This window comes from Lepisma saccharinum, chromosome 4, assembly GCF_977018435.1.
Source record: "Lepisma saccharinum chromosome 4, izLepSacc3.1, whole genome shotgun sequence".
Taxonomy (NCBI): Eukaryota; Metazoa; Arthropoda; class Insecta; order Zygentoma; family Lepismatidae; genus Lepisma; species Lepisma saccharinum.
This window is the reverse complement of record NC_139232.1, coordinates 101,625,460-101,643,844: the sequence shown is the minus strand read 5'-3', so window position 1 is coordinate 101,643,844 and position 18,385 is coordinate 101,625,460. Positions and strand designations below refer to the sequence as shown.

At 39.2% G+C, this 18,385-nt stretch overlaps 1 protein-coding gene across 2 annotated transcripts; it reads left to right on the top strand.

The window, feature by feature from the left end:
• Positions 1-1,471: 1,471 nt before the first annotated feature.
• LOC145986677 (uncharacterized) lies at positions 1,472-17,637 on the top strand. 2 transcript variants are annotated; one of them, XM_083120975.1, is made up of 7 exons: positions 1,472-1,661; positions 2,323-8,933; positions 10,077-10,227; positions 13,127-13,194; positions 14,710-14,799; positions 15,443-15,596; positions 17,426-17,637. In XM_083120975.1, the coding sequence occupies exons 2-7, from the start codon at positions 2,373-2,375 to the stop codon at positions 17,518-17,520; spliced, it is 7,119 nt and encodes a 2,372-aa protein (XP_082977101.1). In that variant the 5' UTR covers positions 1,472-1,661; positions 2,323-2,372; the 3' UTR covers positions 17,521-17,637. The 2 variants fall into 2 exon arrangements, 1 of the variants encoding a protein (XP_082977101.1); XR_014441602.1 differs by lacking the exons at positions 13,127-13,194; positions 17,426-17,637 and having other exon boundaries at positions 15,443-15,489.
• Positions 17,638-18,385: the final 748 nt, after the last annotated feature.

Here is an 18,385-nt window from a genome sequence, read left to right as displayed (position 1 = left end):
ACTGATATTTAATTTTGAAGGGAAATCAATAGTAGGTAAGCAATGAAATATCAGAGCTGTTGTAAAACCGGTTACATGCACTCCACGCCTCTGGATCTGATGTACGCATTCCACTCAATTTCACTGAAATTGAAGTTGAATAATGCTCTATCAGCTTCACTCATGAAGGATCTTAGTTGGTCTAAGTTTTGAGAATCGGTAATTCCATGTATTCTCTTAATAACGGGAAACAGCCTGAAAAAATAGAACAGGAACTTCTTTCAAGCAATTACACTAAAAAATCGTACATTCGAATTTGATGAGATCACATCCGTTTAGGATGAAAAATATTTGATATAATCCAGAATACAAGGTGGTCCATAAATATGGAAACACCAATTAAACACAAATATGGAGGGTAAACGATTAATATGGCGGCCATTTTGAAGTCCACCATCTTGGATTCACTTAATTTTTTTTTAAGTGGAAAGGTGGGCATGTGAAATATGAAAATGAGGTATAATTTAAAGAGAAACACGGTCGTATGCTTCATTTGCACTATTTGGAACATTTCTGAAAAGAAAAGAAAACACGGATGTTGATAGGTGCCACCGTTCCCGAGATATATCAAATCAGAAATATTCAATATGGCGAACTGTTTTCAAGATGGGGGCCGTCAGAAAGCAGATGGCGAATGGTTACTCGACTGAACGTATCTTAAGTGGTACGTACAACAATTAATTCTACCAAGTCTCTTGCTATTATTAAGAAGTCAATGATTCCGGATTTAACCGCCGGACTGTGATAAAGAGACACTTTTTTGGTACTATCGTCCATTTGGAGACACATTTCATGGTTTACCTTTCATTATAAAACAGGCTACAACTTCTATTCGAAACAATTTCTTGTCATTTAATTCAAAATTTAAAAAGGAAAATCTTTAAAAAATACTAGAGAAAATTCACTTTTTGAAGATTATTTTTGAAATTACGGCAAAATCACTGACATTATCGAAAATTTAAACAGAACCTTTCTGCAGCCCATCTAATGAGAATTAGGACTAATAAGAGATGACCTACCTACGACGATTGATTAAGGAGATAGATCAATAACTGAGAGGCTGCGAAAGTGATGTTTGGGGAGGCGCTGGGGGGAAGCACCGCGAGGAGGGGCGGGGACTTTTGGGATTTTGCACTACTAGTGGTGCTCTAACAACTAACCAATGTTCAGCTTTTACGGAATTATTCCCGACATTGGCCTTTTTTTTGTCCTTCAAAGACTGGTCTAAATTGCTAACAACTGGAAACTGGAATTAATCAAGATAAAATATACAGTGCCTCGATATAACGCAATGGGACATATTAAACTTCAAAATTACAATTGACAGTGTTATTGTTCATTGATATCGTAGAAAAAATATAATACGACTTGCTAACATTGGCCTGCAGAAACAATGGAAGTCGTAAAATCCTGTGTGAAGATACCAGGATGTCTGTAATGTAATCAAACAGTTGATGGTTGTAAACATTACAGGTGGTTCTTATCATTCCACCTGATACAAATTAATGGTTTGAAATGCGTGAAAGTCAGCGTATTCAATTTCGTAATAATTTATGAACCACCAGGTTCACAAAATTTACAAGTAAACAGAATGGCAAGAAGAAACTCACCAAATTTTCAAGGTACAATTACTTACTTCAGTTTATTTGTACATTAATTTTTGTGTTCCAATACTTTTCTAGATTCTATAGATTTAGATTTAGTATATTTAAGATAACAATATGTGAAAATTCCTTGTAAAATTTCTTGTGATGAAGGCTATTTTCATCATGTTGTACTCTATTGTGGCAAAGTAGCTTTTCAGATTACTGCATTCTACATTTATTGAGGATAAACCTCTTGTTTCAAATACTGTGGATTACGACACAAACGTGTAAACAGTGGCGGCGATTGGGTTCCAACACTCGGGGAGGGGACAATGTGCCAAAACTAGGGGAGCCAGGACAGTTTACTTTCCATTGATATGTAAGGTTTAGTATAGTGCGAGGGAAAGGTGGTAAAATCGCCGCCACTATTCAGATAGGTTAAAAGGATCTAAAGTGAGATTCAAACCATTGCAAAATTTGCCTCCACCAGGACCCTTTGACTACAAGGCAATGGTGTTACCATTGCCCCATCGGGGAAGACTTAGAGGAAATAAGGAAGCGAGAAATTCCAGTACAATCTTAAATTTCATAAAAATCACCGACTTTCTTTTCAACGTTATCATATAGTTTTAACAAGCAGAATTGCAAACATAGCTAATGGATGCAATATATAATTAATATATGTGTTTTTCTTTAGAGATAGTCAAGGCTGCATCCACAAGAAGTTGAAATAGCAGGTTCATCGAAATGGATAGCACCGAAGAGGAGGTAGTTATTCCTTACATGATAGGAGATGTGAATGGTGTTGGCATAGGGTTCTCGTTCCATTATTCCCCGAAAAGTAAACGACCCATGACTGGACAACAGACCGACAAGGCAGAGAATGAACATTATTTAAACATAAGCCACAGCAATGGAATTCAAGCGAATAAACTTGAAGGGGAAAGAGGGATAAGGGAATATATTGCATCTCCACCTGTTGATAGAAGCTCTGATATGGCAAATAAGGGAAGAACTAGAGAAGGAAATCGCGAGGAAAGGGAGTATGATTGGAGAACACAAACAATGAGGAAAGCTGAAGGTGATAGCGACATCCCACAGCGACCTAAGTTTCTGGTTGAACCGGTACTACGAACTGATCCTTACAATGAACAGCTTATTGGCAACAGACAACCTAACAGAGATGATAGAGGGAGGGAAGAAAATGTGCCTAGCGCATCTGGAACACAGGGTGGTAGAAGCGAAGTACCTCAACAAACGCGACAACTAGGAAAGGGGGAGAGAGATGAAAGAGGCTTGCCAACGAAACCTATAGATGGGGACAGAAGGCGCGATATATTAGAAGCGGAAGAAAGGAAAGGCATGGAATTGAAACCGAGGGGTATGGATCAAATATTTAAGGATTTTGAACATCGAGTGATTGAACAATCAAGAGACAGGTCGGAGAATCCACATTATAGACGCATAAGCCACGGCACTGGAATTCAACCAAAGAAAGCTGGTGAGGAAACAGGGTATGAGAAAGACGAGAGAAAGCAGAAAGACAATTCAAATCTACCTGATATGAAAAGCCCTGATATGCTAGATAAGAGACGAGTGAGGGAAGAGAATTACGAGGAAAGGAAGTATGATAGGAGAGAACAACCACCTCAACAAACGCGACAATTAGGAATAGGGGAGAGACAAGAGAGAGGTTTGCCAACTAGACCCACAGATGGTGACAGAAGGCGCGATATATCAGAAGCGGAAGAAAGGAAAGGCATGGAATTGAAACCGAGGGGAATGGATCAAATATTTAAGGATTTTGAACATCGAGTGACTGAACAAACAAGAGACAGGTCGGAGAATCTACATTATAGACGCATAAGCCACGGCACTGGAATTCAACCAAAGAAAGCTGGTGAGGAGGCAGGGTATGAGAAAGACGAGAGAAAGCTGAAGGATAATTCAAATCTACCTGATAAGAAAAGTCCAGACATGCCAGATAAGGGAAGATTGAGAGCAGGAAATTACGAGGAAATCAAGTATGATAGGAGAGCACAACCAATGAGAATAGCTGTAGATGATAGTGACATTCCACAGCGATCTAAGATTACGCTTGAACCGGTACCACAAACTTTGCCTTACAAGGAACAGCTTAGAGGTGAGAGAGGTAGGGAAGAAAATATTCCAATCACGTCTGGAGCACAGCCTGGAATACGAGGAGTAACTTTCCAAACGCAACAGTTAACAAAAGGGGAGGGACAAGAGAAAGGTTTGCCAACGAAACCCATGGATGATGACAGAAGACGCGACATATCAGAAGCGGCAGAAAGGAAAGGCATGGCATTTAAAACTAGGGGAATGGATAAATTATATAAAGATTATGAGCGTCAAGTGACTGGGCAACAGACAGACAAGCCAGAGAGGAGTCAACTTTATGCAAACATAAGCCGCGGCACTGGAATTCAACCAAAGAAAACAGGTGAGGAAGCAGGGTATGAGAAAGGAGAGAGGAATCTAAAACAAGATACTTCATCTCTAGCTGATAAGAAAAACCCCGATGTGCTAGATAAAAGAAAATTCAGAGAAGATAATTACGAGGAAAGGAGGTATGATACAACACAACAAATAGGGAAAACTGTAGATCGAAACATCACACCTCCATCTAAAGCTCCGCGTGAATTAGTACCACAAATAGGGCCTGACAAGGAACATCTTAGAGGTGAGAGAGGCAAGGAAGAAAATATTCCAATCACGTCTGGAGCACAGCCTGGAATACGAGGAGTAACTCTCCAAACACAACAGTTAACAAAAGGGGAGGGACAAGAGAAAGGTTTGCCAACGAAACCCATGGATGATGACAGAAGACGCGACATATCAGAAGCGGCAGAAAGGAAAGGCATGGCATTTAAAACTAGGGGAATGGATAAATTATATAAAGATTATGAGCGTCAAGTACCTGGGCAACAGACAGACAAGCCAGAGAGGAGTCAACTTTATGCAAACATAAGCCGCGGCACTGGAATTCAACCAAAGAAAACAGGTGAGGAAGCAGGGTATGAGAAAGGAGAGAGGAATCTAAAACAAGATACTTCATCTCTAGCTGATAAGAAAAACCCCGATGTGCTAGATAAAAGAAAATTCAGAGAAGATAATTACGAGGAAAGGAGGTATGATACAACACAACAAATAGGGAAAACTGTAGATCGAAACATCACATCTCCATCTAAAGCTCCGCGTGAATTAGTACCACAAACAGAGGCTCAGAAGGAACAATTTCTTGGCATGAAACCTTTTACGAAAGATGAGACGAGCAAGGATGAGAATATTCCAAGTAGATCTCCAGCACAGCGTGGAAGGGCTGAGGTGCCTTTTCATACACAGCTAGGTAAAGAGGAGAAACAAGAGAAACGTTTACCAACGAAACTACCAGATAGTGATAGAACTGGTGTTATATCAAAAGCAGAACAAAAGGAAGACAAAGAATCCAAAAGAGACATGGATCGAGCTCAAAAGGATGAAAGAATTGTACTTGCAGACCAGGATAAAAAATTAAAAGAACCTGTAAAAGTTCCTACAAAATACGAAGAAGAGAGAAAACCTAAATTAGATGCCCCATCTGCACCGGGTATTGACAGAAGTTTTATGTTGGATAAGCGTAAGCCGATAGAAGAAAATTATGAAGAAAGGAGGTACGATAGGAGAGGTCAACCTGGAAAGAAAACTGCGGATGATAGTTACGTCTCAGGAAAACTTACAAAGGAAGATGAGAAAGATCTTCGTCCACAGCTTCCAATTGTTTCGGCGACAAAAGCAGATGCTGACAAAGGACAGGCAATGGGCAAGATGGAAGAGGGGCATTACAAAGATGAAACGAAAACACCAGAATCGTACTTCGATGCACTTAAAAGACGTTTTCTAGGTATAGATAACATAACTCAAGAGATCGATAAGAAAATTGTCCGAGAACAAGACAGCTCGGAGAGTGAATCTGAAGATTCTGAGAGTGAAGACGAAGATGAAAATCAAAAAATGAATATGAGACGATTACAAGGCACAGGTAAAGATAAAGGGGAAAATATGACAGGAGCAGTAAAACAGCAGACGAGAGACGTAAAAGATAACAGGAAAGATATAATATCGCCAAGTAATTTGCCTGAAGACAAAAAGATAGAAAATTCTAAAGATTACGAAAGTGATCAAAGGAAGAATGAATGGAGAGAACCTAAAAAAGGGAAAGTGAATGTTGATATTGAAAGAAGACCAAGGATACAAGACCAAAATACAAAGATCACTGTTCCTGATCAGGGAGGTGAACTAGGAAGGAAAAGAGGAGGGGATTACAATAAACCACAAGATAGCGGACAAAGAGAATTGCAAAGAACAACAATGGGCGTGGACACCGAGAAAAGGCAAGGTAAATTTGAAGATGAAGGTAAAAATGTTATTCCGTTAGGTCAAACTCGTAAACCGATAAAAGAGAACGTAAATGATAAGGAGATATCATCTACTCAGATACCTGATTCAAGAAACGAGCAAACCAAAGATTACAGAAACGTAAAGGGAATACAGCCCAGAGAACCCCAAAGCAGTAGAATAAACGCAGATACCAAGTATACAAGATCAGTTGAGGACAAAAACGAAAAGGCTAATGTACCTAATAGAGTTCAAGAATTACAGAAAGAAACCGTTAAAGGTTACAATGATGAACGGGTAGTGCCTAAGTCACAGGTGAATAGCGATAGTAGGAATTACATACCAGAAATTCGCGAGAGAAGACCTTACTCACCAGTTCAAGAAAGAGTAAATGATAGTAGCAAAGTTCCTACAAAATACGAAGAAGATAAAAAACCTAAATCATATGCCCCAGCTGCACCGGGTATTGACAGAACTATTATGTTGGATAAGCGTAAGCCGGTAGAAGAAAATTATGAACAAAGGAGGTACGATAAGATAGGTCAACCTGGAAAGAAAACTGCGGATGATAGTTACGTCTCAGGAAAACCTACAAAGGAAGATGAGAAAGATCTTCGTCCACAGCTTCCAATTGTTTCGGCGACAATAGCAGATGCTGACAAAGGACAGGCAATGGGCAAGATGGAAGAGGGACATTACAAAGATGAAACGAAAACACCAGAATCGTACTTCGGTACACTGAAAAAACGTTTTCTAGGTATAGATAACATAACTCAAGAGAGCGATAAGAAAATTGTCCGAGAAAAAGACAGCTCGAAGGGTGAATCTGAAGATTCTGAGAGTAAAGACGAAGATAAAAATCAAAAAATGAATATGAGACGATTACAAGGCACAGCTAAAGATAAAGGGGAAAATATGACAGGAGCAGTAAAACAGCAGACGGGAGACGTAAAAGATAACAGGAAAGATATAATATCACCAAGTAATTTGCCTGAAGACAAAAAGATAGAGAATTCTAAAGATTACGAAAGTGATCAAAGGAAGAATGAATGGAGAGAACCTCAAAAAGGGAAAGTGAATGTTGATATTGAAAGAAGGCCAAGGATACAAGACCAAAATACAAAGATCACTGTTCCTGATCAGGGAGGAGAACTAGGGAGGAAAAGAGGAGGGGATTACAACAAACCACAAGATAGCGGACAAAGAGAATTGCAAAGAACAACAATGGGCGTGGACACCGAGAGAAGACCTTACTCACCAATTCAACAAAGAGTAAATGATGATAGCAAGGAAATAAGAAATGAAAATGTGCCAAGTTTACAAGGTGATCAAAGTAATGTGGATCAATTTCCCAGAAAACAAGAGAAATTGGGGAAAATTAACGAAATGAGAATAGATAACGAACACAAAAAAGCAATTCGAATAAATAATGTGAATGTTGAACTAAAACGTAATATGGATCCAGGTTTCAGCAAAGAACTTGGAGTGCCTGGCAAATCAAACGCACCTTCAGGAATGGTTCAAAGTGGCCAGAATCCTAAAATGGAGGATCAGCAAAGATATGGTGAATCTTCTAAGCAGGGAGGTACGAGTGATTCCACAGAAGCTCCGAGCACTGAAAAAAATGCGCCACCCGGAGGTACTGGGGTCGTAGAAGGGGCAGAAAATAAGAAAAGTGGGAGGAAGTGGGGTATATTTTCTAGAAATAAAACTAAAGAACAAAAATCGGTTGAAAATTCTGGCAACAAAGGTGAATCTAGTGAGAAGGACGAGAAAGGGACATCTTCGAAACAAGGAAGGAAGTGGGGTATATTTGGAAGAAAGAAAGATAAGAATGCGCAACTTGCAGATGAACAGACTGGTAAGGTGGAATCCCCAGAAGATGGATTGAGACCACCAACACCTCCCTATGCTGCTTATCATTCAGAACAGACTAAGGATGTGGAATCACATCCAGGTACAGGAAAGAGACAGGCCCTTCCAAGTGATAATAAGAACGTACCAAGTGGACCGGAAGGAACGGGGTTCCAATTGAAGCACAGGGATTCATTAGAACGCATGCGGAGACAACGCCGACCATCTAAAGAGGAAAGAGGATTAGGCGGTAATGTTTCCACCCCTGAAGATTTCGCCGGCACTTCAAAGCAAGTTAGAGGCAGGACACAAAAAACCGTTAGTTTCGTAAAAGATCCTATACAGATAGGCGTTTCTGCCAGTCCAGGTGTCACTGTGCCTGAATCAACTAAAGCTGGGCCCAGTCCGAAAATTGCCAGTGATAAGCGAGTCAACACGTGCAGCTGTCCTGGACGCCTCAGACAGCCTGGTGGTAAAGAGCCCATCTGTGCACATTGCGGATGCTACCTCGAATCTAAACCTAAGGGCCCAACGGTGATCACTGAAGAAGATGAGAAATTAGGCATTCGTGACTATTTAGAGAAAGTGGTAAGAGATAAATTCGGCAATCAGAGTTTAGAGATAATTGTTAGACCGAAGCGAGGAGCAAAGGCCAAGGAAAAGATTTCGACAAGGAAGGGTGAAGCAGAAGCTGAAGAAGAGAAAGAAGAAGAAAATGAAGAAGACATTGCGAGAAAAGGGGAATTTCAACTAGCTTTTGCCAAGGAACTAAGAGAACAGGCTGAATACGGAGGCTTTGATGTAACCCCTGAAATCATGGCAATCGAGTTGAGACGTGGTTTCCGGACAGACAATATGACCCTAGGAGGAGAAACATGCTTGTACATCCCACCAGAAAAAGAATTTGAAGCTGATAAGGGAGACGAAATGATATCATTTAGCGAAAAAGATGATCCAGTGGAATTCCTCATGAAACTTGGATACTCCATGGAAGAAGCTACCAGAGCGATGAGGGATGAAGAGGTGAAGAAGAGAATGAAAGCTGCAATGGTGGAGGTCAGTTTGCTGAAGTAGTATGAATCGTTAATATGAGTTGTCAATTATAAATAGAAGTTGAATATGTTCTGAGTATGAAAAGAGGCGGATTTATTGTGTATCACTGGGAAATTAAGGCTTTAACAATTACTTATAATATCAGGGGTACCTATCGGATACATTTCCATACTATCCTGTATGGGAAAAGAGGAAGTTAGTGAATGAATTAATATTGAACTATGGTGTAAGTGACAAGGTTACTACTGAAATATATTTTCTGTCTTAATGATGGAAGGGTAGAGGCAGAATTTGGACAGATGAGGAAATTGGATAAGAAACATGTATTTCCAGGAATGGGGTCTCAGAAATATTTTATTTAAAAAAAAACGCAGTACATATCACTATAAGCACTCACTATAAAAATAGAAATAAAACTCACATTTGATGAGTAGAGTTAATTTGTATTTTTGTCATTTAGAATGGATTCTCTGCCACAATTGGCTAATCGGCACTGTGGGCCTCTCTTGTAAGCAAGGTGACCCTGGTTTGATACCAGGTGAAGACGCATACTGGTTCAGGTCCCACTTGAAACTGTAGCTCAATTCCAGATTAGCCTATGTGTGCACAAAGCGGACTTAAAGGAAAACTACAAACTAAAATAAATTGGTATGAATAACTTAAGATAGATACAATGAACTAAAATACAAAAAAAGGAAGGGGGACGAAGTAACGTAGGCAAACTGTCGAAATCATGGAAAACTAGTAGTATAGTGCTAAATGGGATGAACTGTAAGCACCATAATTTTTTTCAGAATTTTACCGTTAAAATTAACACAAAAAGAGACTGAACCATTTTTTCTCTTATTTAAATTTGGAAATTTGATCATGATACCATAAAACGTTCATGAATTAGTTGAACTATGTAATGGCAGTTATTTCTGTAGAAACGGCCATAGTGTTCTGGCGATATTTGGATGGAAATTGAAATTGACGGTTTTAAACCGTATTTTTTTCAAGCAATGTTTTCAGTGTTTGAGAGGCGTTAAATTTAACCCCAGCCAAAATAAGAATAAAATTTCGCTTGTGCAGTCACAATTTCTCATGTTTTGGAGGAGATACCATCAGATTGTTTCGAACTGTATGTAATAGTTTTATTTTTTGCAGGCTAACGTGTGGGTGAACAGAATAAAGAAGCCTCAGGCAACGTTGCTGTATGCCCTGGCTTTAAAATCAACGCAGAAAACCATGAGATACTATCTCCTTCTAGTAGAAGCTATTGTGCACAACAGAATTAACAGCGTTACGAAACTTGACTGTAAGTTAAATCGATTTACGAACCTAGTTAGTTAATTGCTACAATAAGAAATAAAGTTTATTCTTAGATAACTTACCAATCTGAGGGTTGGCCCCAAGCACGTGACGTCAGATGTCAATTACCACAAAGGGGGTTAAGAATATCAGAAGAAGTTATATTAACAACATTTCATCAGGTCAAACAGTTTCTGTTTGAAGCTTTTTCATTATATACAGAGTGTTTCTGTGACCGTGTTACAGACTTGCAGGGACGATGGAAGGGAAGAAACGCAACAAAATGAGATAGGGAACCATGGTCCGAAAATGCCCCAGTCAAAAGTTACAAGGCAAAACCTTCAAAGAGCAGGCAACCACGCACAATGCGGAGGTGAACCATAAAATAAAGGGGAAAGAATCCACCGCGCATGCTCTGGAGAAGACATAACGTCAAACTCGACGTATGCAGTATAGAAGCACGAGTGTCGCGGCTGCAATCAGTGCAAAGGAGTATACGGTAGAGGAACTGGCTGATATGGTGTTTGTGTATGGACGAGCAAATGGGAACTGTAGGGAAGCAAAAATGTTGTATCGGACCACGTATCCACGGGGCAGACATCCAGCGCACACCATGTTTCCCAGAATTTTCCAACGATTATAGGAAAGGGACAAGCGCCACCTCAATTCCACGAGCAAGGAGGACAATGAACTGCAAGAACACCCGACCTTGAAGAAGCAGTGCTGAATCGGGTGGAAGGACAACCATCCATTAGTACACGGGCTGTGACACGTGAAATTGATGTGGCCCATAGTATTGTTTGGAAAGTTCTGTGGGACCAGCATCTGCACCCTTACCATCCACAGTGTCCGTGCCTTGGGTCTAGCTGATTTCGCAACCCGCGTCGTGTTTAGTGAATGGTTACTGCAGCGCTGTGTGGTCGACCCCCAGTTCCATGCCTGTGTGCTTTTCACTGATGAGGCCTGTCTCACGAGAGACGAGATGCTGAATAGTCGCAATAGCCATGTATGGGCCGATGAAAATCCCCGTGCCACAATCGTGAAGGGCCATCACGAGAGATTTGCTGTAAACATTTGGGCGGGCATTATCGGCGAACGTTTAATGGGTCTGTATCTATTACCGCCACTATTAATTGGACCAGTGTACACTGTGTTTCTGAGATACATCCTCCCCGAGTTATTAGAACATGTACCACTTTTCGTTCGTCAACGCATGTGGTTTCAGCATGATGGAGCCCGATCCCACTTCGTAGCTGGTTCTCGTGATATTCTGACGCAGACTGTCCCACAGCGGTGTATAGGGAGAGGCGGACCTGTTGCTTGGCCTGCCTGTTCACCTGATCTGACCCACTTTATTTTTTTATTTTTTTTTGTGGGGTCTTGCGAAAAGTGTTGTCTACGAGACACATGTGAGTAATGTAGAGGAACTCTTGGAACTCCTTGCAGCCTGTGATCTGGTCCGAACGACTCTTGGGATATTAGAGCGGCAGGGGGCGTCACTTTGAACAACTGCTGTAATGATGGCCACTACAGTGATTCTTCTGTGATTGTTTTTCACTTCCGCAGACATCTTTTTTGTTTTCCTCCGCGTTGTGCGTGGTTGCCTGGTCTTCGAAGGTTTTGGCTTGTAACTTTTTACTGGGACATTTCCGGACCAGAGTTCCCTATCTCATCTTGTTGCGTTTGTTTCCTTCCATCGTCCCTGCACGTCTGTAACACGGTCACAAAAACACCCTGTATAGACTAATGAAACCTGACCCAATTTGCATTCATGGTCCGTACTTTTAAGGGATCTTTCAGACCGAAGCTTCGAGCATCATAAGAAAATGCGTTTTCGAAATATTTTCTTTCTTTGAAAATATCGCTGAGATATTCCATATTCTTCGACATTACATCTGAAAATCATTCAAGGAAATGTTCGTTGAATTTACTTTCGCTGCTGCCTAGATATTTGTGATAATTTCGAGGCACAGTAGGTGTATTTTCTATATCAGATATGTACACACTGTCTCGGGAATCTGTTGAGTTAGACCACACGTGACGGTAGAAAAGGGGATAGAGGTAGTTGGCAGAACGAAAGAATGTTGGAGGCGTGTAACTGCAATTTAGCAACATTGCGTTCGGGTTGTATGTGGAAAGATGGTATACAAATAAACATTAGAAACTTTGTTTATTATTTTATTGGATGTTCCTACGTTTTGATTAGTTACAAAAATGCAAGTGTTTCACATTTTTATTTTTGAGAAATTAGTCTCTGTGTACTCGTCAATAAACACCTTACGCAAACTGCTCGCTTATCCATTAACTTCGCACAATCTAACAATGTATATGCAAGTTTGGCGCCAATAGGTATTAAGTAGGAGGTACGCAACCGTATTATTGCATCATGTTTATAAATTTCACCAAAAACATTCCTAGTGGTACTCGTGACGTTTATACACTTTAACAAATGTTTGTGGGTTTCTGAGTTTAATAATGAAATCGGTAGAGATTTCGAACGAGTATTTTATTTCAAAACAAAGGAAAAAAAAGATAAAGAGTGTCTGTGACAAAATCAACCTTATTTTCCAATTGAGTGTTACAGCTATGAAGTCTTCTCTACACACCTGTAGCAAAAATGTTGTTGTGTGCGTATTCTCGGCATTTCTCTTCCGAGCTAATCGCGTACTACTAGGGGGTACGCGTACCGCAGTTTAAGAACCACTGCTATAGAAGAGATTCCAGATGTAATTTATCAGGATTGGGAATACGAAAGTGATTTTTCGAAAGGAAATGGGTATTTCGTTAAATATTTTCCTTGCCCACGATAAAAGTACAGCAAGGTGACAATGAACTATTGTGTACATTAGCATTCTACAATCTCTTCATTATGACCGAACATATAACATATTTTCTTCTTTCTGCAGCGTACCTTCGTCTTGTGTACAAAGTGGAAACTGGAGCTTTGAGACTGAGCAAGGCATTGGGATTAAAGGTAACATATATTACCTATCTCTTTTGTTATTTTGAAGTCCATGTCCACTGAGACGAATGACACATTTCTATCTAAGGAGAATTTGCAACAAGTCTTCATTTGTCCTTTCCCCGGTACTCATAAAAAAGAAAGAGAGACAACACTTATGCTAATATGCAACCAAATCATGTAAATTACCAGTGCATTATGGCGTATGCCGTGGGTGTCACTGGAAATTTCTATTAACCCAGTTATTTAACTTTTTCATTTTAAATAATTTTAGAACTCTCTGAAGGATTATTATTATAATAATAATTATTATTTATACATTTATAGACAGGTTTTCCACTGCAACCTCTAGGCTTTCCTATCATACACTTCACGTTGATGGCAGTGAAGGATACACTTAATTTAATATCCATCATCTGATACCTCTTCTTCCCGTGTGTTTTTCCGGTTAACCATTCTATCCATTACGATTCTCAGTAACCAGTTTCTTCTTATCCTTTTCCTAACTTCTTTGCACCGTCCAGGTTTCTGCACCATACAACACCACACTCCACACAAAACATTTCACTAGAGTGCGCGTCAAATCTCCTGCATATGGCGATAGCAGCGCACTGCAGCGGTGCCATGTCGAAATCTCACACGGAAAACAGACAGCGTGGTTGAGCGAAACGCCTTGTCACGAAACTAGGCAACGCCGCACGTCTGCGATTCGCTGGTGCTGCTCAGTTGTTCAAGGCCATATGCAGGAGATTTGACGCGCACTCTAGCCTCTTCCTTAGTTCGTTGTTGAAAGGTCTACTAAACACACATCTATTGCTTATATCACTGCTTATGATACATCAAGTGCTCGTAGTGGGAGGCCGCAGGATATGCTATCCCTACATCGGGAATATTTGCTGAAACACCCTACTCCCACCATCTTCATTGTCTGCAGTTGCTTCATACGTACAAGCATACCTAGGCATTTCTACTTCGAGTATTGGATACATCCCAGCTATCTGAAGAACTGACTTGAATTGAGAAAACAAAGTTCTGAAGTAACGACGGAAGAATTCTGAAGAAAAGATTGCTTAGATTTTGAACGCAGGAATGTACCTTCCCAGAAGGTACCCAAATGTCAACCTTTCTTCCACGTAGTACACATTGGACTGCTTTTTGCAGGCGCCTGGACCCAGAGCCAGGATAATCCTCTGCGGAGCTTCTATATCTTTGTGCCTGTTCCGTCATTCATATGTAATTGTATTCACTATGTATCCTTCATATGGGCTCTGTAATTAGATATGTACCTGTTGAGTTCAATAAATAAATAAATAAATTACCATTCATCGTCATCGTTAACGATTAGCCAATCGTGGCAGAAAACCAAGGAAGATAAACTAAATCAAATCAAGTCAATAGAAAACAGGCTCATGTAATTTTAATGCTTAGAAACTTCGAGAAGGTGATTTGTTGTGGTACTACTACTACTACTACTAAATGATTAATTAATTCGTGTATCTCTAGACACAATTTTTTCTACTTTTACAGGACGAAGAGAACATGGGAGATGAAGCGAAAGCAAAATATGAACAGTCACAAACCGTTTACAAACGAATGGTGGTGAAGGCACAGAAAGAGGTGAGCGTACACGATTACAATATAAGTAATACCATTTTTTTAACATATTTTGTAAAACGGTAACCATAATATGGTTGCAGTGTACTAACTTTTACAAACTAACTTTCGGTTATCTCAACAAGACTCTCTCCTAAAAGTTAGTATTGAAAAGCATTAAAGTTACTATGTACATTTTTATACAGAAACTATTCTTGAATAGCATACATAATTGTTTTCTCTTATAGTGAATTTGAAACTAGGCTTTGAACCATTTTGGGCAAGTCACAACTAAATATTAGATAAAACAAGCTACATGTTTCTTAGGGGCAAAAATTCAGTTTATAACAAGGAAAAGGTTTCTTGGAAGTTGTTAATCAATAGTGACAATGGTTACTATAGATTAGACAAAGTTCAAAACATTCACCTTCAAGGTATTGTAATTATAGACGTTTCAATCTAAATTCTAGAGCAAGTTACACGTTGAAGATTGTTATTATAACTCTGTGAAAAATAGATTCATCAAAATGTTCCCAAAGTTGAACCTTTCTTGTTGTTATTAACACTCAAGTACAAAACCAACTTTTTCCCGTTGAAGACTCACTTCTCATTTTGTGTAGAGATTTCTTGAAGATAAAGGCCTTTGTAATGTTTCTTATCATTTCAGTGCATGGACTACTTCCAGGATGGTTTGAATGACAACCAAAAGCGGATTTTGCAAGCTATGGCGGAAGGATTTAATGCGAGACTTACTGCACACGAAGATATACTGGCTCGTTATATTGGACGAAGGATTATAAAGTCTCTTGTTGTACTGGATGGTAAACATTCGTTTCCTAACAAGAAATAATTGGAATTTAGAAGTAATTCTTTTTAAATCTCAATACGAGGCTTGTCCTACAATTTCTCGGCCTAACAATGAAAGAACAATTTTAGATTTTCAACTTTTCCTTTTTTTAACATACTCTCCACTAAGGGCAATACATTTGTTCCAGCGATGCCAATATCACATCCCTGAAATGGTTTTACATGAGGGTGGGTATGCGTTCGCGGACGCGCAAAAAGGTGAAGCTTCCCCCCTTGCATATTATAACATGCCATGAAAGCATAAAACATATGGGGGTGAGGAAGTAGAGCCCCACATATTCAAACTCTAGTCCATTTGTGGAGGTGATGTGATCAACACCGCTCTCCGGCCATTTATTACAGACTGTGTGAATCCCAGAGCCTCCATAATGGGTTATTACTGGAAATTAATAAATATTGGTTTCTTATTATTCTTTGAGTGTAAAAGTAAATAAAAGTAAAGTGCTCCCCTGTGCTTTGCGCCACGCCATGAAGGCGTATAGGGGTGTGGGGTTAGGGCCCAACACTCTCTTGATCTCGGCCGAACTGGGGTGATGTTACCAGCACCACGCCCCTGGCTGCCTTTACCCCCAAGAATTTCCTCCAGGTACCCACTTTATACGACGCTGGGTGGGCCCAGATCTCTCGCATGGTAGTCAGACGCCCTAACGACTGAGTATAGAATACTGAGTATTGGATTAATAATAATTGTGCTACAGACATGGAAAAAAACACATAAATCCCACACTATAACTTCAAATATTAACTTTTTGAACAATTGACCCCGGTATTTTTGTAAATCTAATTCCAATAGGTATTACACGATTTTTCCTGTTTTGATCATAATGAAACGTTCTGAATTAACTTACTTTGCCAGCCTCTGGTTTCAGAGTTGTTAGTGTATTGTGCTTGTAGGATAGGGTTCCTACACTACAGTTTTGAGTAAGGCACAGATGTGTCATTGTCCTAACATAGTTTCCTGAGTTCATTAATCAACCTCATCGTCGCGATTAACTTTTGAAAGTAGAAATCAGTAGTAAAATAAGCAAAATTGAAATATATATTTTGAAGGGATCTATTTATTGTTGTCAATCTGAGATGACCATGTAAGTAAATAGACCTTAATGAAAAACTTTTAGAGGGGTGTCTCAACTTTTTTTGCGGGTGCTGTATGGGTGTATTGAAAAATTACTTATCTATTCTATTCTATTGAATCTTAGAATTTTAAAATATCGAAATGCAAGAATAGAAAGTTCTGTATATTCTCAGTAGCGCACACAGGAACTTCGTACAATATAACCTCAAGGTTGTACCTTCATTTTAGAAGTCAGTCCTCCATTATCCATCTTTACCTATTTGATGTCCATTATTATTATTATTATTATTATTATTATTATTATTATTATTATTATTATTATTATTATTATTTTAAAGAAGGACTGTCAAAGGGAGTAAACAACACACACAAATTGTTTGATTATTGCTTCATGTTCTGTTGGGAATACCGAACGTCCAGTGGCGTAGAAAAACACACGAACGGAAAGAGGGTAAGTTAAAGATTTGATTTGTCGTAGGGAGGAAAGTCGAAAACTCCCATTTGATTATCCGTAATCACTTCCAACCCCCTCCTGGGCATAGGACTCACTGCTGCCTTAAATGAGTTGACTGCTCTCAGAACATTCTCTCACACTTTTGTATCATATCAAAAGTCACTGCAGGACCAAGCTGTTGCTTAGTTTAAAACATAATTCAACCATATGTTTGTTCTTCTTATATTCATAATTATGATCTGTTTAACTTGCAGCAGCCATAACATTTCTGTCTCGGCAGAAAGGAAGAATCAACATTGAAGAGTTCGAAAAATTTTGTGGATTTGAAAACAGTAGTGAAGATGACTGATCATATCTTACAATATGTGTTGCATTTTGAGTTGTGTAATTAAACAGTTCTTTGTTAATCAATCCTTGTTCGAAATGTACATGTGTTTTCTTAAGTCATAGTATAATGATTTATGTGTGTGTGTGTGTGTTTTGGTTCAGTTTTAGTATTAAGAGTATTAATTTCAACAGAAATTACGTAAGGAAACAGATTCTGATGCATCATCGCCCAGTGTAAAGTTATATACCAGTGTTTATCATCCGCTGAGCCGCGAAAGATTATCCAAAAGTTTGCGACTTGCAGCCCGAGCTGGCAATCACCTTGATACCTCTTTTCCACACAGTAAGAATTTTTTTACCAAGTTTAGCACAATACGTAAATAGGTGCTAGATTTACGAGACACTTACGTAATTCGACGCCGGAAATCGTATCCGGAGCTTATTGGCTACTAGGAAATGATATCAACTGATGGACACAAATTGAGAGCATTCTACATCAAATATTTCCCATGTTTGTGATGGTTTCCTGAGGAAATGAATTCTCATGCTTACCCCTTCTGTAATCATTGTTAATACAAATAACTAGGAACTACTGCTATTTCTCAAATTACTACTAATGCTATGATCTTGTAATCAAATGGTCCTGTGTTCATTTCCTGGTGGACATAAGTTACATAATAGTGGTTCGGATTCCATTTTGATGGCCCAGTCGCGATCAGCTTATCTGACCATAAATTGGACTTAAAACGAATTCTTGTTATTGCCTTTATGCTAATATATACGAGTATATATATTATTTTCAATATGTTGAAAAATATGTTCATTAAGGTTCTAGTGTTACATCTTAAAATATGTTTACGGCATAATATGTGGCCTAGAAATAAATT

What these genes read in the sequence shown, in the direction of transcription:
- LOC145986677 (XM_083120975.1), top strand. Translation starts at nt 2,373, where the DNA reads ATGGATAGCACCGAAGAGGAGGTAGTTATTCCTTACATGATAGGAGAT. An exon ending in TGAAAGCTGCAATGGTGGAG is followed by an intron (nt 8,934 to 10,076) that starts GTCAGTTTGCTG and finishes TATTTTTTGCAG; the next exon opens with GCTAACGTGTGGGTGAACAG. An exon ending in GCAAGGCATTGGGATTAAAG is followed by an intron (nt 13,195 to 14,709) that starts GTAACATATATT and finishes CTACTTTTACAG; the next exon opens with GACGAAGAGAACATGGGAGA.